Below are 26,511 nucleotides of genomic sequence, written 5' to 3' on the forward strand. Positions count from 1 at the left end.
CTGCTAAATTACCTGCTAGGGTTTGGAACAAGGAGTGGGATGGAATTGGTTTCTATGTAGGAGTTCAAGTACCCAGTGTGTACATTATGTGCAATACGGTGTATATAACGCCACACTGTATGCGGCATCTACGCGTTCTTCAGGCCGCGCTCAATTGAACCCCGCGTTGGGGCCCCCCACCAACCGACGGCTCAGCCTTAGGCTCATCTAGCAAAAAGGGAATGAAGAAAAAGAAACGTTTCTGTTGAGAGGAGTGGGATTCGAACCCACGAGGTTTCCCACTGCGGTTCATGTACAGAGACCTAAACACAGCGCCTTAAACCACTGGACAGGCGTTAGCATGGGTGGTAAAAGAAGGATAGAAGATATGAATTACCTCGGCCATCCTCCCGGGAGAAATTAAGGTCGTTTTCGAGATGTTTAATTTATATCAGCTGATTTATTTAAGGTGAGGGACTAATCGTATCGGGCGTCTCCGAGGGGCGCAGGTGACAATGCTAGGGAGAACTCTAGTTATGCGCTAGTTAGGCAAGTAGAGGACTTGGGCGCTCCTGCTGCTCCCCGATCATGGGGTTCCGCGGCGGTCTTCGGGGTATGACTTCCCCCGGGCTACTCCGTTCAAGGCACAGCGAGCTCGAATCTCCTGACATGACTCTTTTTCCTTGAAATCACTCCTACGAGTACGTGCTGCTCCGTCCTTGCTCACGGAACATTAGAAATTCCCGAGAAGAAGAAGTGATTCTAGAATGTCAGGTTCTTAATCGTTACTCGTTTGTCTATCGTATACGGTTCAAGTGCTACAGAATTCGGGGATCACTGGGTCTTTCATCCCAAGTTTCTCCATCTATTAGCGTACTGTCTGCTGGTACAACCGTCCCGTGATCTCAATGATCGTGATCCTTCGATGGCCTTGTGACCTCAACTTCAAGCGTCTGCTCGGCTGGAGGGATGTCCTCACAGAAGAATCGCTCCATCCTCGACAGGATTGATCGTCATAGGCCTGCCGGAAGTGCTGTCTCGGGCGTGTTCTTCCGTCCATATGCGGACAGTTTTGGAGCCACGATCTGCGCAATGGGGGGTCACTTTCTGCCCATTTCTGCAGATCGACGCTGGCCTTTCCGGAAGCTGCACTCTAATGTGGCTAGAGTGGTTCACCATCAGAAGTCTCTTTTGTTTGCGGCTCAGAACGCAAATGCCGGACCGTGGCTGATCTTCATCGAATCCGGGTAACGCAGCACTCAAAGAGTCCCCCAATTGGTCCCAGGCCTCGAGGCACCGAGGCTGCGGCGAAGCGCGGGTGTCTTTGGGAGCGGCAAATCGCGTCGACGTGCCTGATGAAGTTTTTGCCGCCCGGGACGGACCTCGCTTTGAGAAACATGCAGTCTCCCCCTGACAAGCAGTTCGCTTTGGTCCTTATGCGATTTTGAATTGCTCGGGTTGCAAGAAGGAAAAGGCGAGAAACGCGGGGCCGATCAGGACCAGCTAGTCGTCCTCGCGGTGCTTCCCACAAGACGATGAGCGTTCGTTATGCCGTTGTTGAATGCAAGTGTTCGCTAAGAAAAGGCTCTTTTGGTGGTCGTCAAGGGTATGGGTCATGATTGTTGCTGTGCGTGCTGTTCATCTAGTGTTTTCATGCTCGTATGTCGTTCGCCCGGGAGGAGAAGAAGGCTTGTCCTCACTTCTTGCCGCCTGACAAGAGGCGAGAGAGCCGTTTCCGTCTGGGCTTCTCCTCAACGGGTTCGCTGTCGCCACTCGACGAACTGGTGCTTCTTGAGCTGGCTTCGGATGATTCTCGACTCCGAGACATGTTGGCGGCGCCTATGATATCTTCCAGCCGGACATCATCTTGAGGGGATGTCGTCTGATAACCCGGTTCGAGGATCTCGGTGAATTTGGAAGGCATTGTAACGAAAGTGCGGCCGGTCCCGGATAGATCGAACAGTGTTGTATGCTTCTTGCAAGTGTTGCTGAGCGGTTATCCGAGAACAATATCCTTCAAACGAGTGTCAACAACGAGGGTCAAAGTGGAAGGACGGCGAGTGTTATACTGATGGAGAAGGAAAGGGTCGGGTTCTGGAGCGGCAGTCTTCATCTTGTTATGTCTGTCCCTTTTCGTCTACGGCACACGATCACGCTCCCACCTGTTCAGCAGAATTTGCTCGCGTCCGCTCGCCCCCGGCCAAGCGGTTGGAAACCCAATAAAGGGCTTTGGTGGCTTGGGCGCCGCTTCGTCATTCCCCTCCTCCGTAGACTTCCCCGGCATGGAAAGGATCGGTGGTCCCAGTAGTCTGGCTAGACCTTCGAAAGTCAGAGCCGAGGCGGGACCTCTCCATCACAGTGGAACCCAAGTTTTTCAGGGTCCAACTGTGGCGCTCGTGGCGGTCCAAGCCTCATCAAGAGGTTGAGAGCTCTCGGAGATCGACCGCCTGGAGCTACGCATAGCAAGGAGTATTCAGGGAACAACACGTGGCCACGGTAAGAGTTGCTTCATACCATGGAGAACGCACGAGTGCTCGTGCTCGTACACAATCAAGCCACGTCGGCAGTAAGAAGATCGTCCACAACGCACAAGATCTGCCTGCTAAAAGGTCTCATGCGAGTGCCGAGAGCGTCTGTCCACGCATCTCGCGTCTCGACAGCACATAGGAAGTGGCTAAGCACTGCATACTTAGGCAGACCGAATACTGACCGGTTGAATTGGCGACGAAGCATCTAATTGCCTTGCCTTTTCTGGCCCAAGTTTGCCTCCTCGAGTGAAACCCCTCGAGTAGCCGTCCGTGGGCGCCGTGTTCACGAACTGCGTGAGCCTATTCGGCTTTCACAATGGCTCTTTGTATTTACGGAGATCCGGCGACCTTTGACTGCCGTATACAGTATTACTTTGGAACAAGGTTGCTGTCTACTGGGGTATTTGTTTGTTGATGGTACGGATCCGCAGGAACGAGGGGGCAAAATTGTTGTGGCACTTGGCTTCCGGCACCTAGAACACCAACTCTGTTCTACCCACGCGAGCAAGGCTGACCTGCATCTTACGAATACTGGGTACTGGCTTGACAGCGACTTGTTTCAGCTGACTGTGATCTTCGTGAACCTTGTGAAGCGACGGCAACAAGCGGATGACTTCCAGCCAAGCTCGCTTCGGCGTGGCAATAATGCATCAAGCAACTGTTGTGAGCTTGATGAACCCGCGCTGCATCCTGCCACTGAGCACCACCCAGGCGTTCCGTTCCCGCGTGATTGCGTCAGTGACCTCATCGACGATCAACCAATATACTTCACATCCTGGGTGGAGCCTGTTGCTATCTTGGACCACATTCATGACCAAGCTTCTAGGGATGTAATGCTTCACCATCATGCATAGCTCGGTCGTTGCGGGCCCCAGTAGGCGCCAGCAAAACAGGCGCCGGCGTGCCCATCTTCACTCATTGGGGATATCTGATTCGCGATAGACATGATTGCGGCCTACAGCTCATTTGAACACGTCGTCCTCTGCAGAATCTGCCGGTTGGTCTATCTCAAATGAGTTGGCCACGGGTGTAATGTCAGTTTGCTTTAAGGCGACATCTTGCGCACGTCGTTCAGAATTTTCTCGTCCTGCATGTTGGCGTGTTCAGGGAGTATGAAGCAGGCGTGGCGCATGTGCGTCGTCAGGGATTTGCCTTGGTGAATGGCTTGCGGTTGTGCCCTGGGTATCCCTCGAAGATCGGTGCTAGTGGGCTAGTCCTCCATCTTGGTGTCGGGCCCTTCTCCGTTCATCTCGACGCCCTTCGCAGCAGAGATCCACAGAACATTGTTGCATCTAGTTCAGCCAGTTGTCAGCCATTTTCTCTGCGACTCAGCTTCTCTGGTCACCGTACCTGATAAGAACTTGGCCCAAAGTCCCGGTGTGCTTCCTGTCGATATACTCCTCTGTGTTAGAGAGCTGGATGTTCATGTACGAGTCGACGCTGATGAGGCGGCCCTTGTATTCTGTTTGTCCCCATTTTAAGCGGATGATGACTTCCTCATTGATCCTGGAAATAATGGCCGTTAGACGTTCTGTACTATACTTGTAGAGAGTCCAATATCGTAGGTGGTTCTGGCGCATCACGAAATGGGGGGTGCAGGACGTACAAGCTCTGAAGCAAAGGCCTTGGGTTTAGAGGAGTGAACTGCAACAGATTAGCTGCAGCTGCGCGAGAGTCGGACACACAACCTACATTCATGATGTCGTTCGACCTGCTCAATATTCAACTGGCTCTAGACAGTTGTTGCGATTCGAGAAAAGTATTGTGGTGAACGAAGGCTTGGAAGTAATTGTGTTGCACGCGTGCCAGCCGCGTACGATATTCGCAGCGAAAAAGTCACGCCAAGCCAAGTCACCGAGCAGGCAAGGCTGGCGTCTAGCCTTGCCGTCGTCACCTGCGCTTCTCGACCGGTCTCTCCGTCTCTCCGTCTCTCTACAAGCATGATCATGCTCGCCTTATTGCCCACTTGATATCCTTAATGCTCACTTCCTCGCCGGCTTTCTCGTCGTAGTCAAACCATTCTCCCTCCGACAGGTCAATCCCGTGGAATTTGGTCCCTGACTCGACCCCAGTAGCCTCCCACTCGCCCTAGATGCCGAGTCAACCGCACGCCACGAAGATCTTGAACCGACGCATCACGTACATCTGGCTTGAAGTCCGTAAATTCTAGGCCTCGGCAGTCGATCTCAATGAGATTCTTGGCTTTTGCAGGCGAATGCTGCTCGTACTTTGCTGGAGCTGCCTTGATGGTGGCGCTTGATTCTCTCTAAATGGTTTAGAACGCTATCAGCAAATGACAGGCTTTCGAGTAGCATGAAAGAATCATTAGTACGGAGTACAGACCTTGCAGTTCTTGCACTTCCAGACAAAGTTTGCTTCACCCCGACTGCCTGACTGCTCATTCATCTCCTACAATCCCTGGATTAGACGCAGGCACGTTCGAGCCATTCTGGAAAGCGCTGAGATGGCCGCCGCAGCAATGCCCATTCCGCGGCGGGACAGCACAAACTCGCTGCTCCCAGCAGACAACCAAAACGCCGAACTCAGAGCAGACTTACATGACGACTGACGCCGACCCAATTGGCATGAATCTCCCGACACGAAGTGCACTGGACTTTGAACGTGTAATAATAAGGTGATTCAGCTGTGTCGGACGGAACGAGGTCGGTCACGCTGGCCAACGATCAGTCATGGAAGGAATTGATTAGGGGTGTTCTCCAGATGTACCCTTCTAATTCTGCAGACAAGGTCAATGCTAGCATCTTGGGAACTGGGAGTCAAGGCAACTAGGGCGACCGTTCGTTTCTAGCTTCGCAATCTTGGTAATTACTGCCTTGTACTAGTGAAGGAACGTGGATGTCTCCGTAATGGAGGAGCCAACGCGGTCGTGATAAAGACGTCATTTGAAAATCCTTTGGTGCATCTTTGTTTGTGTTGTGAAGTCTTAACTCAGTCGATCCGTCAGAGTCACCAAAGTTAAAGACAATTGCAGAGGTCATTCGGATCTCTCTTACAACGCGGCAGCAAAGATCTTGGATATCGTGTTCCATTCGTATCGCGATCCAGGTCTGAGTCGCTGGTGATGGCGCCGAAGAAGAAAAAGAAGCCAGCAGCGAATCCCGCTCGAGGCTTCGCCACCACTTCTCTTCCCTCCAAATCGAAAGTGATCGCCGAGCCGGACGATGCTTCTGTCGCCGATGACCGACAGTCGCGGGCAGCAGGCGGCACCGCGCCCGTTCATGTGGGTGAAGACCCAGGAACTACCGATGGAAAGCAGCCTACAGATGGCGTACAGATCCAAGATATGACTCCCGAGGAACTTGAAGCCCATCTGGAAAACTCCGAACTAGAGTCAATGCTTGATAAGTATTGCCCGAGAGTTCTCGCCGATGCTCGGCGGCAGGTAGCGAGACTTGAGGCTGAACGGCGTCAACTGCGCCTTCAAACACAGAAACTGTCCACCTACAACTGGCTGTCAGAAGAGGTGACTCGTGAGCTGTTTGAAATGGCGAGTGAGTTTGAACACGGCACATCAGCTGCAGGCCGTGTCAAGCTCCATGAGATTGATGAGGAAAAGCTCGTCGTGGATCTGTGGACCTTGGAACGAGTCTTACGATCCTTGAACTTTCCAAAGGTGCCTGAAGCCATGGCTTACATTGCAGAACTTGCTCTTTCGAATCGAGTGACATCTCTTATCGATTCTGTGCCAGGCTTGGCCGAAGCGCTGCAATGGTATGCCGGCAATACTCAGTCTGACGAGCTCACCAACTATGAGCAGACAAGTACCACAAAGACCGAGCGGAGTGGTGGAAGCACTCCGGCTCAAGCATTATCTGGTGAGTCAACTGCTTCGCGGTTCTTCCAACAGCTTTCTCCTCGTAATTCAGTGTTTGAGAAACCCATGAACGCCTCCCCGGGCCTTTTCAGGAGATGAACGCCCGGGATGTGGAGTGGGAACCACTAGCGATATTGACATCTTGCATGACCTGCGCTTCAAAGCTGTTGCTTGGGGACGCTGACAAGAACTCAGAACCAACTACTGCTACTCAGAGTAGACAAAGCCCTGCTTCCACTCCTGCAAAAGTCTCGGAAGCAGAGGACGATTCACTTGCCTCTTCGGACAGCGAGGACGAAGACGACCCTTCCAAGCTGACGGACAGATACATCCGAATCCAATCGGGGATATGGGCTGCGCAGAACCAGATCTCCAAAGATCGTCAAGATAAGGGACCCATGAAAGAGAGAAGATTGATGAGGTTGAATCAGAAATTGCAACAAATACGCCGCGATCCACTCTTTGATGAGTGGGAAGCAGAAGCTCAATGGAGCACCAACTTGCTGGAACTCCAGACCGTACAACAGCAGCGTATGCGTGCAGCAGCAGCTACTAACCGCCGAAAGAAGAAGCAAGCCCTTTCTGCAGAGACGGTAGGCAGCGACCCAGAGGCAACGGAGACCACATTTGGGGAACGCCAGATGGATGACGACGAAGACGCCCTCTTAGGGGCCATGTTCGGAGAGTCTGAAGATGCTCCCTGCGCTGCCCAAAACCAAACGGCGTCTGAGAGCCCCGTTAAGATTCTTGACTTTCCAAGATGGACAGGATTGTCACCGAGGAGACTGTTGGAAGAACTGTGCAAGAGTCACGATTCGAAGTCTCGAGTTCGGTTCCGGGCACTGGTCCAAACTTCATATTCAGCCAGACACGAACTAGAGATCTCCTGGGCCGTTGACATCGTGCTTGACCCATACACGGTGGCCGCGCTGCCTTGCGAAATTTCCGCGCAGACGACCGAGCGAAGCTGGAGTCTGGTAATGAAAGACGTTGCTGCAGCAAATATCGCGCAGTCCGAAGCTTACATCTCTACTCTGGCACTCTTTTTACTCTCAACAATCGGAGCGGGCGAGGCAAGAGCTATTGGCCGTCTGCCAACTGTCTGGCGTGACCTGTTCAAGGATTTGACTGCTGGCAAGCAAGCTCTGGTCAATGAGGAACACAAGACGACCCTGCGTCGGCTACGGGCACTCGTTCACGAAATGCAAGACAAGCTGAAGCAACAGCAGGACCCACCCTCCGTTGCGCGCACACAAATGCAGGGCGTTTCGACAGAGCGACGTCGGCCACGACCACCTCCTGCCACGAAGATGAGCCCAGAGCAGGTTTCTAGAGAATGGAGCTCCCGGACTTCTCGACCATCGTTCCAACAAATGCTCGAGGTCCGTCAACAACTCCCAGTACACCAGTACAAGGACAGAATATTATCGTGCATCGAGGGAAACCCGGTGAGTGTGATATGTGCAGAAACCGGCGCTGGGAAGTCCTCAGGGATTCCCGTCCTGATTTTAGAGCAAGAATTTTCCACGTCTCGAGACTGTCGCATACTGGTCACTCAACCACGAAGGATCTCTGCTGTTACACTGGCGAGGCGGGTATCTCAGGAGCTTGGGGAGAGTCGGAATGACATTGGGAGCATCCGATCACTGGTAGGGTATGCTATACGATTAGAGAGCAAAACCAGCAATTCAACAAGAATCACATATGCTACAACTGGTGTTCTGCTCAGGATGCTGGAAGAGTCTCCAGACCTCGACGACCTGGACTATCTGATACTTGACGAGGTACACGAGCGGACGATGGACCTGGATCTGCTGTTCATTGCATTGCGAAAGTTACAAAAGCGGCGGACTGGCCTGAAGATTATTCTCATGTCAGCCACCGTCGACGCAAAAAAGTTTTCCGACTACTTTGATGGTGCACCAGTGCTGGATCTGCCTGGCAGGACGTTTCCGGTTGATGTCAAGTTCTTGGAGGACGCGATTGAAGCCACGAATAACCTTGGCTGCGTCAATGACAAAGCCCTAGTGCTGCAAGACGAAGGTCCGGACTTCGATGAACCCTATGCGAACGAGAAGGGACGACCCATCATCAGCGAGCCAGCGAAGTACAGCAGTCAAACACAGCGTACGGTCGCCAGCATCGACGAGTATCGAATCGACTACAACCTCATCGCAAAACTTGCTGCATGTATTGCTACGAGACCTCAGTTTGTCAAGTACAGTGCCGCTCTCTTGATCTTTATGCCGGGCATAGGCGAGATGCGACGTCTCCACAACCTTCTCCTGGCTATGGACACGTTCAGTCGCAACTGGGTTGTTCACCTGCTGCATTCGACCTTCTCGACGGAAGAACTCGAGCGGGCATTTGAACGACCTCCGCCGGGTCACAGAAAGATCGTCATCGCAACCAACATCGCCGAAACTGGTATCACCATCCCCGATGTGACGGCCGTGATTGACACGTGCAAAGAGAAAATCATGCGCTTTGATGAACGTCGCCAGCTATCCCGGCTCACGGAGGGATTCATATCTCGCTCCTCCGCACGCCAACGCAGAGGTCGTGCCGCCCGTGTTCAAGATGGTCTCTGTTTCCACCTTGTTACCAAACATCGACACGACAACCAGATGCTCGAGCAACAGGTACCGGAAATGCTTCGGCTGAGCCTGCAAGATCCCATGTTGCGCATCAAAGTCTGGGATTTGGGCTCGATTGAGGAGACGCTCAATGCGGCCATTGATCCGCCATCCAGGAAGAACATTCTCAGGGCTATTGAGAAGTTGAAGGACGCAGGCGCACTGACGAAGAACGAAGCACTCACCCACTTAGGCCAGCAGATTGCGAGGTTGCCTCTCGAAGTTTCATTGGCAAAGCTCGCGATCTTCGGAGTGGTTTTCAAATGCTTGGACCCCTTGTTGACCATGATCTCTCTATTGGCTTCCAAATCACCCTTCCTGCCGACGTCGGCCTCAAGCAGTGGCGGGCAACAACCTAACGCTCGACTTAGCTTCAGTAGAGGCGAGTCCGACCTCTTGTCCTCACTTAACGCATACGAGAGCTGGAAAAAGGCCAGACTCGCTCGAACCGCCCAAGACTTCTGCCGCAAGAACCACGTTAGCGACCAAACAATGGGCCAGGTCGAAGAGCAGAAGATCCAGTTGTTGGTCTATCTCGTAGACGCCCGCCTGGTCGTCCTCGACCCGGAAGAGAAAGGACATCTGAACCGAGCGCGTTCGTACCACGGCCACGGCCTACCCAGCTACAGCATTCCAACTCGATACAATCAACCAGTACCCGACCGTGCGCTCAACGCCATAAGCGCCATGGCGCTCTATCCACGCATCCTCATGCGCGAAGGCAAAGGCTGGCGTAACGTCTATACTAATCAGATCGTCACTGTGACTTCTCTCTCGATCAACCATCCTTCCCACTCGGCCAAACCGCCGCGCTGGCTGTCCTTCTATGAAGCGATGCAGAACACCCGGTCCGGCAATCTCAATGTCTTCGAGACCTCCGCGATTCCAGAGTCCGCCCTTGCGATCCTGCTAGGCAGCGATGCGGAGTTCAAGTTCTACGCCGGCGTAATGGTCTTGGATGGTGGAAAGGTGAAGCTGAGCGTGAGGCACTGGAGCGAGTTAATGGCAATCAAGATTTTGAGAGAAAGGGTCGAAAAAGTGTTGCAACAATGTTATAGTGCTCCGGGCCAGGAGGTGGCCGAACAAGATAGGAAGTGGTTGGATCTTTGGTTGAGGATTGAGACGGCACAGGAGTCATGAGGCACATCATGAGCATCAGCATCAGCATTAGCATCAGCGGAGGGGGGATAGAGATTGGACTTGCATACCAATAGAACCTCGTCTGCTGGACGTCATTGGAAATACGAGTGCCGTCCTTGGGAAATATCCCCCGATGCCCCACAGGATCATTGCTAGAATATGGCGAGCTTTCGTGAAAACAACATCTCACAGACAATCCGTATACGGATGGTACGTAGGATTACTGACTTGAGAATAACTTCGGAGGAGTCAATTGATGAAGCCGACCGGCCAGTCACCAGGCGATGAGGAAAAGCAAAGCTGAGTCAGAACAGGAAGTAATTACTTACCTCATGAGTGAGCATTGGCTGATGAATGCCTCATGCCTGCTTCATGTCCAGAAAAGTGCCTTACAAGGCATCCGTGACAGCGGCGGGCATCAGCAGAAGCCTCGTAGAGTTCTTCGGTCGGGAAGCACTTCGCTCGCATTCGGCACCTCAAGCCACAACGTTGGCGGGTTTGGAGCAGATTGTGGCGCAAGTTCTAGGCGGGGAAGCCCCTGTCCATACCTACTTCTAGGCGTGGAAGTTCACGCCTCGGGCGTACCTGCGCCTACGCTTGCGCCACTAACCGCTGTTCCCTCATCGTCGTGTGCTCGATTGGGTTATGTTTCTCGTCAACTCTCATTCTTTCTTCACCTCGCAATGAACCGGTGCTGTAGCCTTGCCGACACTGCTTACCCGAAAGAAGGTGTGACTATGTCACACTTTCCAAGGACATTCTTGCGGCCGACCAAACCAGGCCAATCTGGGGACCAAAGGTCGCTCTCCCTGCCTTGTGTCACCAGTCTAGCCGTGAAAACATGGGGCTGAGTCTCTCAGCCTACAGCAGTGATGCGTAATGTATGGAGGGAATCAGAATAAATCAGGCCTCGACAGACCAGCAGGCGCTGCTTATCACTTCAGACGAGTTCACCGTTATCTATGCTGAAGATTCCCGGGAATCACTGGCACTTACATTGTCCCGGCCACGTCCGTTGTCCGAATACAGCTTGAACAGACAGCAGTGTGTCGAACACCATGAAGCTGCTCAGCCTCCCTGCTGTATCACCTCTTCAGCCGATTGCGAAGCCCGCCAAATATGAACACACAGCGCTCCCCTTGGACACGATCGATCCGAAACTACGCATTGTCTCGCTCCTGCCTGGTCGTCAGCATGAGAAAGTCAAGTGTTCACTGCGTATTTCTTCTTTGGCGAACGCTCATTTACAGTATACCGCCGTATCATACACATGGGGCAGTACTGAAAAGACGCAAACGGTCATATGCGATGGCAAACAACTGCCAGTGACCAATAACTTGTACGCTGCGTTGCGCAATCTCCGGACGAAAGATTCTCCGGTCACCATTTGGATTGACCAGCTGTCCATCAACCAAAGTGACAGTGCAGAGTGTGAAAACCAAGTCGGTATAATGGGGAAGATATACAAGAACGCCCGGGGAGTAGTCATATGGCTCGGTGAAACTCAACACAAAAGCACCCAAGCACTTGCGCTATGTAAGCAAATAATCAAGGTCATTGACGCGCATGAGCGAGACATATCCAGGGACATCGTTGGTGGGCCTGAGCAATTTGGCTTGCCAAAATGGGCAGACAACGTCTGGTACAGTCTGGGACTTTTGCTGAGGCGGCCGTGGTTTCAGCGGACTTGGACCATCCAGGAAGTTGTCATGGCTCGCAATGCCGTTGTCCGGTGTGGAAAAGACAGCATACCATGGACCTCGCTCAGCAGAGTCGCTTCTGTCCTGGACTTTGAAACTGGAAGACCCTCTAGCGTCGTGAACCCATCAAGCACAAGTCTGACTCACCGCGTGCGACTTATAGACAGACTCCGGGAGGCTCCAATGGACTTGATTGATTTGCTTCTTGACACCAGAGACTACCAGGTTACCGACCCTAGAGACAAGGTATACGCGTTCCTGGGCCTTGCCTTGTCGGATATCGCGCCTGACTACACTACAAAGACCGCTGAAATCCTGTACATTCAGATTGCAGTTGCATATCTTGCGAGCTCACTAGCTGAGCCATGCTCAGAAGAGCTGAAAAGCCGCAAAGTCATGAATCTGATAAGCCATGCTGGATCTGCAAACCAGCAGCTCCCTTTACCTTCATGGGTCCCCGATTGGAGCACAAGCCTTCAGAGCCGGCGATTTGTCCTCCGTCCTCCGTCTTCACTCGATCCTATACCGGGGTATGAGGCTGGCGGACCTGTACTTTCTCAATTCGACATCTTGGGCCGTCATCGCTTGCGTCTCAGCGCCATCATTTGCGGCTCAGTCCGTACAGCGGGCACCAAATGGCTTGCCAAGGGAGACACGTTGAGCCGAAAACAACTTCGCGACGACGCAGGCGAATGGCTTGCCGAGGCCATGTCAATCAATTACATGGCCGGGCAGACGTATCTGACAGGAGGCCCGGCGAACGAAATTTTCAAGCAAACAGTATTAGCAGGTAGGAATCGATATGGCGACTTGGCTTTACCGGATGATATCCAAACGATGTATAATGGCTGGCAGAGACTACAACAGACGACTTTCACAACCGACCACTTGAAAGAACGTGTCCATGGGGACCAGTGGCTCTACTTTCATGCGACAATGGCGGCGCAGGGACGGGTCTTCATGCTGTCAACGCACGGTCACACGGGCCTTGCGCCGCATGGAACCAGATGTGGTGACAGGATCGCCGTGCTTCTGGGCGCCGGAGCACCGGTAGTATTACGTCCTGTAGGGCATGATATGGACGGGCATCTGTATTCCCTTATTGGTGGTAGGTGGTGTCCTTACATTATCAACTTCTCAGATCGTCTCAAGCTAAGTTTCCACACCTTGATTAGAAGCTTACATTCATGGCATGATGGACGGTGAAGTGACTCGAAACGTACAGTTTGACGACCCGGGGATTGAAGACATCGTGCTTGTTTGAGCGCAGCCGACTGGTGGAAGAACAAAGGAGTCAGTCACCGGAAGCAGTATGTGGCTAGAGTATTGTGTCTTTGTGCGAAATCGGTCTCTTTGTCCCTGAAGAAACAGAATACCAGTCACCAACCAGTCTGCCGAGAAGCGGTGAGGGACTGCGTCTGACTTATGGAATTTCCCGTCATCCATCGGCCCGAGTTATATGTATATATGTATAATAATACCTCTGGTGTCTTCGCATCCCTTGCCGGTGATGGCAGACGCCCAAATACACGCTGTGCTTCAACCAGTATCGCCGGCATCAATCGTGCGGGGCTTAATGGATCTCTTCAAGTGAGTCGCCCGCTCACTCCACGGCTGTGCTTTGTTTTCGCTGCTTTTGGCCGACTTGCTCGAAGACAGCCTCAGGCTTGTTGTGACGGCTTACCTGTCAGTAGGTTTGCAACTCTAGGAGTTTTCCTCCCCTCAGGAACCCTGGGACTGTGTTATCCCTTCCAACTGGACGTGCCAGTCTGCATCTAAACTTGTGGCGAACAGCATGCGAAGCTCCAGCCGAAATCGAGGTCGGCGTCGGAGAGAAGTGTCGCATGCTTCATCGGAAGTTCTCCCAGCAATTCTCGAGGTTCGTCCATGCTCTGAACTGACATGGTACAGTAGACCTGACCGCCGCTAGCCTGGTAGAAGGGCCAAGTCTCGAGCGGATCAGCTTTTCTCCGAAGATCCAATGCATACTCCGTACTCCTGACTCGGTACTCTAATTTAATCCAGCCTTGAGATTCCTGAGAACCACTGCTTTCTCCCATCAGCAGCTGGCCATGTAGAAAAATGCTCAGCCGGTCCCTGTTGCGGCGGCTATACCCCCGTACGGCGACTCGCTGCACCAATTCGAGCTTTACAGCGATCGTCACATCACACCGACCCTTAAGCACCTTCTCGCGGGCCTCGTACAAGGCCAGCAACCATCTTCCACCGCGTCCGACTCTGCCCGACGCCGAGATCAAAGAGACCTACGTGAAGGGGACCGGGCCAGGCGGTGGGGGCGCTTTTTTCTTCTCTCCAATCCGTCTGAATCGAGGGTCATCCGAAAATTCCTAACAGCGTGAGGGGCAGGCCAGAAGATCAACAAGACGAATTCGGCCGCTCAGTTGACGCACATCCCGACGGGCATAGTCGTCAAGTGCCAGGCCACGCGGAGCAAGAGCCAGAATTACACCATCGCCAGGAGGCTTCTGGCTGAGAAGGTCGAATTGCTGCAGAAGGGAGACGAGAGTCGGGCTGCCAAAGTGCTGGCGCGGAAGTCCAAGAAGAAGAGGAGCGCGGACAAGAAGAAGCGCAGGAAATATCGACAACTTTCCGGAGAGGTGGAAAATAAGGAAGGCGATGGCGACGAGAATCAAGACTATGATGATGATGATGATGATGATGCGGACGAAGCTGGACCCGAAGACCTTAGGGTCGATACCTTGAATGAGCCCGAGAATGGTGGCGACAGCGGCAGCGGCACCAGCAACGCGCCAAAGGGATGAAGGATGAAAAGTTCTCGACATGAGTGCCTGAAACCCCCCCTACACAATACACCAGAGTGTAAGGATGCCTCTATCTCAAGCAATATACCGGAGCTGGATGTTGCAATGACCCCCAAGACTGCAGGTACCTGAACTATATGAGAAACGATGCAAGCCAACAGGTTCGCTTTTGGGTCGAAACTGCCTCGGGAATACCTCAGCCTCGTGCACAACTGTGGCACAGCCTTGCTGTTCGAGTCACGGAGTTGTCACGCATTCGCACTTTTTACCAGCCCCAAAAAACCAACGAGTCGACAAAAACTCTAACCCAGAACCCGAACTGTTGGTCAGACAGTTCGAGGTCCCGGTCGAGGGAAACCCCTTCTGCTGTGAAGGAGGGGGTTTTTCTCGTTGTCCGTCAGGTTCTCTCCTGCCCTTCGCCCTCCGGGGAGGGTTGTCGTCGACAGGGACTCGATCTGGACCGCCATACACTTCACACATCGGTGTGTATGAGGCAGATTGTCGAACTGAGTCTGGGGCTAACATCCAATCATAGCCCACCAAGAGAAGCTGTCTCATGCCTGGCGAATCACCCTCACGCCCTGCAGGTTTGTTGATTTTGGCGACACCTGCAGAACACGGGATAGACACAAGAATTTGAGGGAATTCTGCCGGAGTAAAATATAAACAACAATTCTTTCGGGTTGGGCCGAGGAATATTCTGGGATGGCTGCTCTGTGCGTATTGGGTGACCATTACTCCGTACTGTACGAGGACTTTTCTTCACCTACAGTGCGCGTGAATATTCACCGGCGAACTGCGAGCTCCCTTCTCCTGGTGGCTGCTTTCAGGTTACTCGACTCGCAAACCGTCGATTCTACACTTGGGCGCGGCTAAGCGGGATTACAGCCTTTTGTGTTTGTCCTTTCTTTTTCAAGTCGCTCTCCCATTGTTCTTCAGAGCAACACACTTCCGCATGCGTCACTCTGCGCGCCTCGATCACGAACTCGCAGCATACCATGAGGTTCTGCAACGCCTTCACCTCCCCTTTTCCACTCCTTCTATTACCGCTCTCCTTCTTCCTCGCCGTGACTTATCTCTCCGTCAAGAAAGACGCACCTCTTCCAAGTCCATCAGCTGTTGGCGTCGGGCAATTCTGGAGGTCCGCTGTGAAGAAAACGATGAATGAAACACACCTCTTCATTCCCCCCAATCACCCCAACATTCACGTATGCTCTTTCCTGCTCCTCTTCGTCTAACCGCCTCAGTACTAAGCCGATTGACAGTATGTGGGACGTTGGCTGCCGTCCGCGGATCATCTGACGCACGAGGCAATGCTTCCAGGTCTGTATACGGTCAGGTCCCCGGTAACTAAGGAAGCATACTGACCATTCGGCGACAGGCATGTACTTCGAAATCGCTGTCACCAACACTACCTCTGTGTACCTCGCCTTCCAACAAGATCAGAATGACCCTCGGACGTCAGCGGGCCCCCTGAGCGTTCAAGATCGTATCGGCTTGTTTGTGGAAATCGACGACGACCTCGTATTTGGGGTTCGACGACCATTCCCTATCGTGCAGGTCGCGGAGGATCTCGACCCTAGCAGAACGTACAGGCTGAGAGTCACGCAAACGGGGACGTACCCCATTGGCGATAGTAGCTTCCGTTTTCAAGGAGTTTGGCTGGACCGGCCTCCCTCTCAGAAGGACGGTCCTTCACTGTTGGATCCGGCCAACTCGGCTGTTGGCAGCACGCCGGGCACGCTGGTACCGCAGTCCGACGGCCCACAGGGAGCTCGGCAACCGCAAGACTCACTGCTGCCGCGGCGACGAGCGAAACCACTCATAGAGTTGTTCACGTGCGAGGTCGACAGGTGGCTCCATTGCCACGACCCGCGGAAAGACGCGGCGGAGCTGGCCAAGGAACGAGTGCACACCTGGTATAAGCGCTTGGAGTCGGAGCTCGGTGCCGACGTCGCCCTCGTATCTACCACAGGGGACTACTTTTCCCGCGACTGGTTTCATTTCAAAGGTGACGGCAACCCGGATGCGCCCGTCTCGCTATATTTCTTTACGCACCGCGTCGGTTGCGTAGGACGTCCAGAAGACTGCCTGAAGCAACACCCCTGGCCATTCAAGAGCTACCGACCTGCTGTTCTGCTCCTACAACTCGGCTTCAGCGACTTCACCCACATCTTCAAGATGCGCCCGACCAAACCGCATTTGGACGATTTTCTCGACAGCTTCATCAAGGACTATGTCGCCTTGGTCAAGAAGATCCGCGCCCGCGCCTACCCCTCTGACGGGACCACCACGAATGCTCGCTCCAACGACGGCGACCCCGACCCTGACGGCAGCTACATTTACAACTCGGCGCCGTCCACGCTCCCGATCTTCCTCGTCACCCCCTTCTCGGCCCACGGCGTATTTGTGACGCGGAAGCTCACGCTCGCCAAGGTCATGACCGACGTCCTCGCGCGGATCGTGGCCACCTTGCACGCCCATGGGGACATCTCGACCCACCTCATCGACACCGCCGGTTGGCTCGATCCGCGGCGAGACTTCGAGAAGCCACCCGGCTTCCGGCCACCGTGGTACCCGCACCACAACGGAAAACGCTGGAGACCCCTCACCGACGCGGCTGCAACCAAGGTGGCAGCTCTGCTCGCGAGCCATGTCTGCCCATACATCCAACAAGGCGGCCGCGGCGAGAGATCGGCGGCCGACGGACCTGCACGCGTAAGCAACGGCTCAGCTTTGGCTCCCGCCTTTGGAGGCTGCGCATTTGATCAATACGACAGCTATCTCGGCAACGTGTACGTCCCTGACGGGGTACAGCTGGACCGGGCCCTGCTGGAGCGCCGGATCGAGAGCATCAAGGAGAAATTCCAGCTCGTCACGCCGGCTCAGCTGAAGGCTGAGGGGCAGACGTTTCTACACAGATTCACCAAGTAGTTGTGCGGAGGATGTAGTATGTTGGTTGGTTTCTACGTACCACGGTTCTGGCAGCATTGTTTGGCTGGGCGCCGGGCCCCGAGTCGGCCTGGACCTCGTCGCAAGCAGATCGAATGTATAACTTGAAGTGATTTTCTCCTCCCGTTGCCATACGTCCCGGGCACGTTGTAATCATGCTATAATATCCTACAGTATCGTACCTCCCACTGGTGCCATTAAAGCCCCAATGCTGTTGAGCTGCGACGTCCTTTGGATTGAGAGGCGATCCAACGAATTCAATCCTTCAAACCACTTGCCCTTGTAGCGGGGAGATCTTCACCGTCAAGAGTGATGACCTTCCGACTCAACAATAGCCGCAGCTCTGGTGTGATGACTTTCTCTTTGATTTTTTCGGCCTCTTTGCCTTTCGCCTGCGTTTGGCCTGGAATCTGTCCTCTGGAGCTTGACGCAGCGTTATGATTCTGATTCTGGCTGTGGTTCTGGTTCTGGGTTCTCAGGACCGAAGCACCCGTCGCCGCCGAGCCAGTCACCACCGCCCCTGTGTTCTGTGTACCACCAGCGTTGCTATCCTGCGCATCCTCCACACCCGCCTTCCTTTGCCTCAACTCGCCGCCCCCTTCGCTCGGCATGGGAAATGTCTCCTTGCGATCAATCGCCTCAACCGTCTTTTCAAACCTCTTGAACAGCGCCTCGGCCCTGATAAGCATCTCCTGCAGATCCATTGTGCCCGACAGCTCGTTGATGTACTTGAGCACCTCGTCGAAATGCTTCAGGTGATCAATGATGACGTCGCGGTGCTTCTCTAGAATCGCCACCGCGATGAACAGGTGGAATTGGCTGCTGTAGAAGTCCGGCCACAGACTCTCCCACAGCCGCAACGTGTCGGACCATTCGAATTCACGCTTATACCACACTAGTAACATGCGGAAGAAGAAGAAAAAGTTGGTGCTATCGGCGCTTTGGAGGTGCATGTAGAGTTTCGGATCGAGAAGCTGGACCAGTTGGTCGAGCGTGTTCAGTTGGGCGCGCATGCCGAGTTGAGACCGCGCGAAGTTGCGGCTCATGCGGGCCATGAAGTGGCAGAAGGCTGTGAACGCTAGGGCGTCGTCTTGGAAGACGGCGTAGAGAGGCGACAGGAGATCCGACATGCCTTGGACGTATCCGAGATTTTGGGGCGAGGGATTCGTGGTTTGGTATTTCGAAGAGGAGGCCCCGGCGGAAGGAGGTGTGTCGTATTCGAGATATGTCAGGAGCATGTCTTTGAGTTGTTCCATGTGGACGTTTGTGCCGGGACCGTCGGGACTGTAGAACGGAGACGTTGGATCTGGATGGGGGATGTCTTCACCTGCGAAAAGGGGAATGTGTCGGTCGGTACGATGCACGTCTTTCTCTACATGTCGGACAGCCAGGTCAGTTTGATGTGAGTGGAGAGGAAGCATGATACGAGTAAGTGATCGCTGGACCTACCAATTCGCACCTTCTGCTCTTTCCACCATTCTTCTTGTTCGGGCGTGGCGTTGCCATCAATCATCCTGTCCCACCACGCGCCCTTGAGCTGGATGTATTCGTCTCGCTTTTTGTTCATGAGAGCACGCCGTTGCTCCTCTGTGCTGTCCCACTCATACACGCCCAGGAGGAAGGGCCAGGCTTCTTTTCGTACGCCGTCCTCAGGATCAAGACCGCCGTGGAAGATGCGTTCCTTGACTTCGTCCACCGTCACGTTGAGTTTACCCTTTACGTCGAAGAATGATTTCCACTCAGTCATGTTGACGGGTCGGCGCTTGCTGTCGGTCAATGTCATTCGTGCAGCTTCCATGTCCAGGATCTCAAAATCGCCAACGCTGGTTTCTTCGGATTCGAGGACATCTCGCGCGGTCCATATTCGTTGCTTTCTTTCTCGTTCGCTCTGCTCGGCGATGCTCATAGCCCATCGCGCGAGGTAGAGCTTTGCACTGTCGAATTCATCCTGCAAGGTCTGGACTTCGGGGTTTTGAATTAGGCGTCTAACCTGAGGAGGTAGATTCTTGTTGTTCGCAAGGTCTTCAGCCGTCCTTCGGGTGAAAGTAGTGACTTTGGACAATTGCTCGAGGATCTTCCACCTTGTCTCTTTGAGAGCTTTCGTGAGCGGGTCCATGCCCGGCCCTGGTGGCTTCTTCTGTTGGTCAACAGGCTTCTTGGCCGCAGCGTCGTCCTTCCGTTTGGCCTGTTCGAGTGACTTCCGTCCTTGCCCGAAACCCAAACGATCTTCCTCAGACGGGTCGATCAGGTATATTGACGGCTCGGCGGTACTTCGTTCGACAGCGACGTATCTCTTCACCCATTTGAGCACTTCATCACCGCCCCAGAACAGTTCGCCGCTTTCTCCAAACGGGTCGAAGGATTCTCTTGCTCTTTTCTTTTTCTGGAGGATCGTGCTTTCGCATTCCGAGTCGTGGAAGAACAGGGCAGGGAGGCTGGAGCCTGCTCTGGTATTGATGACGATGCTACCATACCACCATCCTAAGCTCGGTGGGCGGACGTGAATAGAGTATATGCTGGAGAGGGGAAGGGAGAAAGCGTATGGTCCAACCGGCGACTCGTCGAAGGTGGTTGCGAGAGGCAAGGGTGGGACCAGGTATGACTGTTTCGGAGGAGACTGGCTGTCTTTCATGTCCACCTTGACATAGGTGCTCAGGTCATCTTGAGCCAGTGAGGCCTCGGGCACCCAAGCCAGTAGATATGACGAGGCGTTCGCCTTTTTCTTTGACGCAGAGGAGGCCGAAGACGCCGGCCGCTGGTCGTCGGAGGAAAGAGGCGCGGGTTTCTGCTGGACCAGGGCGATGAAGCCCGGGATGTTGTCCTTCGCCGAGGGTGTCGGATGGACGTAGACTTTGCTCTTTGAGAAGAGCAGCTTCACGCCCTTGGAGGTCGAGGCGTGTGTGATGGTGTTGTATCCTCCTTCCTCATCGTCGGAAAGGTCGTAGAAGGAGGCAGAGGGCGACGGGGCGTCTCGGCGCCCTGAGGGTGCGGAGGTCATGCTGGTGCGTCAGAAGTGTTACATACTCGTACTCCAGGATGGATGAGAAGGAATGTCTCGCCTGAAGCTCGCTGTGAGTCTGTTGGAGGGAGGGTAAATATGTGGCGGTGCAGCTCAAGATCCATGCTGAATTCCTGATGCCTGGGCACCTGCTGGGCGGGTGCTGGAGAGGCTGCGCAACAGGTGACGTCGCTGACGAGCCAGAAGTGAGCCAGAGGTCAGAGTCAGGTGAGAGAGAGGTGGGGGTGACGGAGGGGCGAAACTGAGGCCGAAACCCCGCAGTGCAATGCACTACTGGGTAAGCGCAGCGGGCCCAGACTCGTCGCGCTTCCAAGAGCCATCGACTGGTGAAAGCGAACTGATCAATTACAAAAACCTTTGCTATACATGCTAACAAGGGCAACAAAGGGTTTCTCAGGCCATTCGTAATCGTCCATCCATGCGCATGCTTTTCCCACCAACTCCATGCTTCATATTTTTGTTTCAGAAGCTTCTATTTCCGCGTGTGAATCGTCCACGAACTGAAATCCAGCTGAGATGCCAATGACCCGTCTTTCTTCGCTCCGCCAGGCTCCTCTCTGGGTACCGGTGTCTTTCTCCCGCTCGACGTTCCGGGCGGCGTATTGATACTTGTCATGGCTGCACCACCAGACGGGGCCTGCTTGTCAGCTGCTTTCATCACGCGCTCCTTAAGCCTCTTGAGCTGCTGCAGTCGCGCTCTCCAAGCACTCGGAAACTCGGTATCATCGTCCTTCGTGTTCCATGTTTGACAGAACATGCTGGCGTTCAGTGCCAAGGTTCGCACAAAGGTGGCGAGCTGAGCGGCCGAGATGATCTTGGCGTCCGCCGCGGGGGATATATTCGGCAAGTCGACCCTTGTGATGACACGAACCCAGTAGAAGCCTGGCAGAAAGTCCGGGTCTTTGGCTTCTCTGCTGCGGCACGCTGGTCGGATAACGATGTTGACGTAGTTCAGCTGCGACTTCAGGTTATTCATATCCCAGTCAAGTCCTGACCGGTTGAAGATGATGTTGACGTGACAATTGCCAACGTGCGCCTTCTTGTTAATACACTGAGGATCCTCCTCCACATCAGTCGGCATCATTGTCGGCACAAAGTAGATGATCTCTTCAACCCGATCTCGCCAAGCAATCGTGCGCTCGCCGTCTCGAGGATACTCGAGCCCCTGAGGTTTGAACTGCAGAGGTGGTTCTAGTGACACCACGTAGCCGAGGCCATCGAGAAGCCGGTCGAAATCTGCAGAGCCGCCGGTATTGGTGAGATATTCAGACTCGTCAGTTTGTCCTTCATCAATGAAAAGCACGCCGAATTTGTGGCTAGTAACCGTCGGTATTCGGTCGAACCCTTCAAGAGCTCGTTGGACATACTCTTCCTGTGGTAGGAGAAGGGGTTGATCAGCCAGATTGGTGATTGCCGCACTCGCCACTCGTTGCAGCATGACATGCGGAGGTAGTACTTCAGTCGTGATCTCTTGTTGCCGGATTTGTGTATACCCAGGCCGATGATGTGAAGGTAAGGGCGCCGTCAACTGTTGGTACATGGCATATGTGGTGCCGGAAGCCTGGCGTTTGGTGATATGGGTTTTGCCGGTGTGACCAGCGACCTCGACAGTTACGATGCTGAGACCAGCAATCCATGAAGCCGAAGACACCGGTCCATCTTCGGAGCCCGCAAAGTCGTGATTAGGTGAAGTTTCGCCCAGGTCGGAGAATGCGGTTCTTTGCATCATGTCAATGAGCACTTCACCCTGCTCGTCAATCGCCTCCTCTCCGCGGCCGTTTTTCCACACCAGCCGCGGAACAATCCACTGTACGTATTTGGCCCTGAGATCCAGGCGAAGCGATAGGAACCAGAATAGGATGTTGTGGTATGCCAACGCAGCAGCATATTGAGGCAACCCAATATCCGTCAGCATGGCGGCACGGTATGGCGGTCGTTTGAAGTTCATTCCACTGTGCCTTGACGTCGCGCTGACCCGACCCTGTGGCGCGGTAACGGTCGACTGTTGCTGCGCCCGCGTCTTCTCGAGGTATTGGATGCATATCCCGAAGATCATCTGAATCTCATCCGGATTCAGGTTGGAGTGCATTTCTGGGAGCAGTGCAACTTGGATCAGGAATTCGAGGATGTGTGCTGTAAGATGCCCTTGCGTCATGTTCTTGGACATTTTGTCAATAATGGTGGGATACAACGTGGCCACAGACGACGGAATCTCGAGACTGCAGAGTGACAGTGCGTGGATGCAGCCACGACTCGTCCCCTCCCAAGCTCCCCCAAGCCCAGAGATGAAGGCCCGGACCATATCGTCTCCGAAGCCTTTTTGAACTTCCTCGGATCTCATGGTCGCGAAGGGTGTGAGATTGACCAAGATATCATACATACACAGGGCGACGTCAGATCTCTTCAGTCCGGTGGACGTCGGTGGTTCTCGGAAGGAGTTGTTGACAATTTGTTCGCACAACACTTGCCGTAGCTTGACGATTGCTTGTATCGAGTTGAGCCACAGAGCGATGTTGCTCAGTTGCGCACCAGCATGGACGACTGTGTAACCGTATGTCTCCCAATCTTGATCGGCTTGCAGGCATCGGATGATGCTCATGAGCCAGATGTTCATGTCTAATCCTTCTTTCACCTGCGGATAGGCAGTCTTGCTCACATTGAGTATGCGTGATGCTCGACCAGCGAATGGGTAGTTGACATCCTCCGTCTCCGGATACATCCACAGTGGATCGCCGGCGTCCGATCTCGCCGACAAGCTCGTGCTGCTTGCAGAATCTCGCTGTGAGGGGTTTTCAAGCTTGAATGTGTCGGCAGACTCTCTGGTCCGCACAAGGGCACTAGCGATATGGCGGCTGTGGCTCCCGGTAGCAATGTAAATGAACCCAGCGTCATCGGCTCTGATCCGGAACAACAGGCGTTTGGCGACAAGACGAGCCGGGCGGGACTGGCAGCGAGAGCTAGCAGCTTCGACCAAGGCGTCGAAAACCTTGACGGCAGCATCGGCATCGGTGTGAATGCTGTAGCTGAAGATAGTGATAAGAACTTTGGTAGCTAAGATGGCTAGGTCATCATTTAGAGACACCACTGCCGGCGCATCCTTCATCAAACGTCCGCGGATCTTCTCAATTGTGCGAATTGTTGATGCCTTCTCTTTTGCAGCCTCCTCGTAGTTCGAAACCATGTGGTCCAAAGATCTGAGCAGTGTCTCAAAAACGCGAGTGTCACGTTCACTATCGAGTTGGTCGAGCAATCCGCCAAAGATTGATACATAGGCTTCGTGTGGGAAAGTATTGGGTTCTGCCACTGTGTCGTTGAAAGGGTTTCCAGCCTGTACAAGGATTTCGATAGCTCTCAGACGCGCCGCTGAGGGCAAAGCCTGGTCCTGAACAATCTCCTTGTAGATTTTGTCAGCGTACTGGCTCTTGATATTGTCGTCTTCCGACGACAAGTGATTAGCGCTTGCGTAGTTCAGGCTCAGAATTAACTGACTCTGATCAGCGTAGTGAGGAAAATGAAGAAAGAGTTCGTGGATGGCAATCTGATCTGAGCTGGGAAGGCGATCCCAGATGCGCAGGAAATCTTGAGCCAGATTTTTCGACACCGTTTCGCGATCTCTGGAGTGGTGCTCCCACTGCCGGTCCTCATCCAGGGTCTGGCTTCTTGGCGAAGTCGCCTCGAAACAAAGACGCACAGTTTCCAACAACATCCCAAAGTCCAAGGAAGGCATCTCTGTCTGTGATCGGGGACTCGACATGATGGCATGCAAAGCATTCAAAATGTCGTAACAGAAGCGCGAGATGCCTTGCTGTGCTGCGGGGTGTAACACTTCGAGGAAGTCTTGCAAGCTGAGAACAAACCCTCCTCCTTCCTGCCTTTCGTCTATCAGATGCTGCAAGATCCGCGTTGCACCTCTGGCGTGCGAGAGGTAGTGTCTCGGGCTCTCTGAAATAGGAGTGCGTACAAAGGAATAGAGCGTGCTCATGAATCCGGCGTGCAGTCCACTGGTAGCCAACAGCTTTGCACAATCGAAGAGGTGTCGTGGCACTTCTGATAAGCTTGTGATAGAAGCACATAACACCACAAGAGTCTGGTCCAAGCCGCTGGGTGGATAGTCGAAATGCGACGAGATGATGTAGAGGATGCTTACGCCGGCATCTATGTCCTCCTGACGATTCGCGTTCAGACATAGAGCAGTAATAGCTTCTACAGTCCGAGACAATTCCTGCGGGTCGAAGCCGGTGTGTCCCAGCTCCAGATAGTCCGATATGTACTGGAGCAACCAGTCCAAGTCCTTATGCTCCTTTAGGGAGGCTGACCTGGAGGTTTTGCTCTCTTTCCGGGCCTTTCCCGCCTTCTGTGCCCAAGTAGGCAGCCATTGTATGAGTAAAGATAACAACGATGTGGTACCTTGGTCACCGTGATGGTCTTCGCGGAGATCGATAAATCTGCGTGATACATCCGTGCCGGGATTCAAATCACCGAAGCCAACAAGCCAGGCTCGCGCATCTTCCGGACTGGTAGCAACGGAGAGGCCTTCTTTGATAACATCCCTCAACTGTAGTGGCGTCGTATGGAAAACGGATTTCTCTGGAGTTTGTCCGCTCAGAGCATGGCCGTCAGGGCTGGGTGAGCTGCGTGAAGCGACCGGTAAATGCCACAGTGACACCCTTCTGGAATCCCTCGAATTAGGAGGGGCCGAGCCTTCCTTGGGAGAACCATTATCTCTCGACATACGACACAGATATTCCCCTGGAATGGGCATGGTCAGTAAGGCTATTCAATGGTAGTATCATCGCTTTACAAGCAACAGAGTGGAAAACCACGGACAGGAAGCCAAAGGTATCAGCCGTTGTGAACGCACGATTGCGCAGTTAGCAGGAGACGCCAAAGGATGTAAACGGCTGCAACGGATGTATCGTGGAGAAGAAACGACGTAGACTAGAGGCAAATGACCCAATGCACTGGATGGGATTTCCAGCGTTAAAAAAGGCAGATAAGGCGAAGGGCAGGGCAGGGCTCTTGTGGCGAAATGCAAGTAGTTCGTACATACCACGAGAACGAAACACGCAACAATGGCGAGATTCAGCCGAAACGGCGTAGGACTGACTACTCCGTCTCTATCGTAAATGCAAAAACTGTATCGGACACCGGCCCGCGTGTGGAGGGAAGGGGGAGACCGTGTGAGAGTTCGGTGGTTAGGTCGGTGGTGGTGTCGATGACAGCGACCTTATCAGCGGCATTTGGGGAGGACTGCGCCCAGCCGACAAATCGAGAATGGCCTTTGAGAGAAGAAGAAATTGACGCATCGAGCGGCAAAGTGTGAAAATTTTGGAGATGAGAGATGAATGGCCAGGATGAGACACTGTAACAAGCGTTTCTGGCTCTGGCCTTCAGATGCCGTGGCGCTGGCACAGATCTTGTGCTTGGTTCAGGCAAAAGGGAAATCATGCAGTCGATCCACCTTCAGACACTGGCACATATCTCATCGACAGCTCTTCTCACAGCCAAAACTCCGCGCATAACCGCTTGAGAGGCACAGGGGATGCCGACCTGCGCCCGCCTGGAAGGGCACGAAGCTCTCCTATCACTCACCGTACTGGGCGGGCGGTCTGATTACTCCTCCGTATTGGAGCCCGTAGGCGCAAAGCGGTCGCGATTCTGCCAAAGAAGTTCTGATGTAAACAAATGCTCGCAATTGTACAACGACACTGTTCACATTTTCGTCAGGGTTGCTCGTGGCAATAACCATTCACCTTTGAGAGATCGGAGTAGTGAGTCACGGACTCTTTTTGCCGCGGCTTCAGTTGTCGTGTTCTCAGCCTGGACGTTTCTCGTGCTTCCGCCTTGGACACTTTCAGAACAGAAGATCTCCCCACGCAGCGATGTATTGAGGAACTGATCTCACCACTGAGTCACCACGCAATTTGAACGACTGTCAG

At 53.6% G+C, this 26,511-nt stretch overlaps 9 protein-coding genes across 9 annotated transcripts; 4 read left to right on the forward strand and 5 right to left on the reverse strand.

Annotated features, from left to right (window-relative positions):
• Positions 1 to 1,675: 1,675 nt before the first annotated feature.
• Positions 1,676 to 1,903, reverse strand: G647_05108 (uncharacterized protein; the record flags this gene model as incomplete). The annotated part of the gene is made up of 1 exon (XM_008729441.1): positions 1,676 to 1,903. One exon carries the CDS (start codon positions 1,901 to 1,903, stop codon positions 1,676 to 1,678), a length of 228 nt encoding a protein of 75 aa, XP_008727663.1.
• A 1,814-nt stretch (positions 1,904 to 3,717) lies between these two features.
• Positions 3,718 to 4,087, reverse strand: G647_05109 (uncharacterized protein; the record flags this gene model as incomplete). The annotated part of the gene is made up of 2 exons (XM_008729442.1): positions 3,718 to 3,799; positions 3,858 to 4,087. The coding sequence occupies 2 exons, from the start codon at positions 4,085 to 4,087 to the stop codon at positions 3,718 to 3,720; spliced, it is 312 nt and encodes a 103-aa protein (XP_008727664.1).
• Positions 4,088 to 4,451: 364 nt separating this feature from the next.
• G647_05110 (uncharacterized protein) lies at positions 4,452 to 5,269 on the reverse strand (the record flags this gene model as incomplete). The annotated part of the gene is made up of 5 exons (XM_008729443.1): positions 4,452 to 4,595; positions 4,651 to 4,773; positions 4,851 to 4,916; positions 5,066 to 5,180; positions 5,235 to 5,269. The coding sequence occupies 5 exons, from the start codon at positions 5,267 to 5,269 to the stop codon at positions 4,452 to 4,454; spliced, it is 483 nt and encodes a 160-aa protein (XP_008727665.1).
• Positions 5,270 to 5,589: 320 nt separating this feature from the next.
• G647_05111 (uncharacterized protein) lies at positions 5,590 to 10,118 on the forward strand (the record flags this gene model as incomplete). Its single annotated transcript, XM_008729444.1, has 2 exons — positions 5,590 to 6,343; positions 6,538 to 10,118. 2 exons carry the CDS (start codon positions 5,590 to 5,592, stop codon positions 10,116 to 10,118), a joined length of 4,335 nt encoding a protein of 1,444 aa, XP_008727666.1.
• Positions 10,119 to 11,176: 1,058 nt separating this feature from the next.
• Positions 11,177 to 13,082, forward strand: G647_05112 (uncharacterized protein; the record flags this gene model as incomplete). Its single annotated transcript, XM_008729445.1, has 2 exons — positions 11,177 to 12,926; positions 12,994 to 13,082. The coding sequence occupies 2 exons, from the start codon at positions 11,177 to 11,179 to the stop codon at positions 13,080 to 13,082; spliced, it is 1,839 nt and encodes a 612-aa protein (XP_008727667.1).
• Positions 13,083 to 13,900: 818 nt separating this feature from the next.
• Positions 13,901 to 14,601, forward strand: G647_05113 (uncharacterized protein; the record flags this gene model as incomplete). Its single annotated transcript, XM_008729446.1, has 2 exons — positions 13,901 to 14,108; positions 14,186 to 14,601. The coding sequence occupies 2 exons, from the start codon at positions 13,901 to 13,903 to the stop codon at positions 14,599 to 14,601; spliced, it is 624 nt and encodes a 207-aa protein (XP_008727668.1).
• A 1,383-nt stretch (positions 14,602 to 15,984) lies between these two features.
• Positions 15,985 to 17,535, forward strand: G647_05114 (uncharacterized protein; the record flags this gene model as incomplete). Its single annotated transcript, XM_008729447.1, has 1 exon — positions 15,985 to 17,535. One exon carries the CDS (start codon positions 15,985 to 15,987, stop codon positions 17,533 to 17,535), a length of 1,551 nt encoding a protein of 516 aa, XP_008727669.1.
• A 275-nt stretch (positions 17,536 to 17,810) lies between these two features.
• Positions 17,811 to 20,551, reverse strand: G647_05115 (uncharacterized protein; the record flags this gene model as incomplete). The annotated part of the gene is made up of 2 exons (XM_008729448.1): positions 17,811 to 18,925; positions 19,003 to 20,551. 2 exons carry the CDS (start codon positions 20,549 to 20,551, stop codon positions 17,811 to 17,813), a joined length of 2,664 nt encoding a protein of 887 aa, XP_008727670.1.
• A 493-nt stretch (positions 20,552 to 21,044) lies between these two features.
• On the reverse strand, positions 21,045 to 25,304 carry G647_05116 (uncharacterized protein; the record flags this gene model as incomplete). The annotated part of the gene is made up of 1 exon (XM_008729449.1): positions 21,045 to 25,304. The coding sequence occupies one exon, from the start codon at positions 25,302 to 25,304 to the stop codon at positions 21,045 to 21,047; it is 4,260 nt and encodes a 1,419-aa protein (XP_008727671.1).
• Between the last annotated feature and the right edge of the window lie 1,207 nt (positions 25,305 to 26,511).

The sequence above is a fragment of the Cladophialophora carrionii genome (genome assembly GCF_000365165.1).
Source record: "Cladophialophora carrionii CBS 160.54 unplaced genomic scaffold supercont1.4, whole genome shotgun sequence".
Classification (NCBI taxonomy): Eukaryota; Fungi; Ascomycota; class Eurotiomycetes; order Chaetothyriales; family Herpotrichiellaceae; genus Cladophialophora; species Cladophialophora carrionii.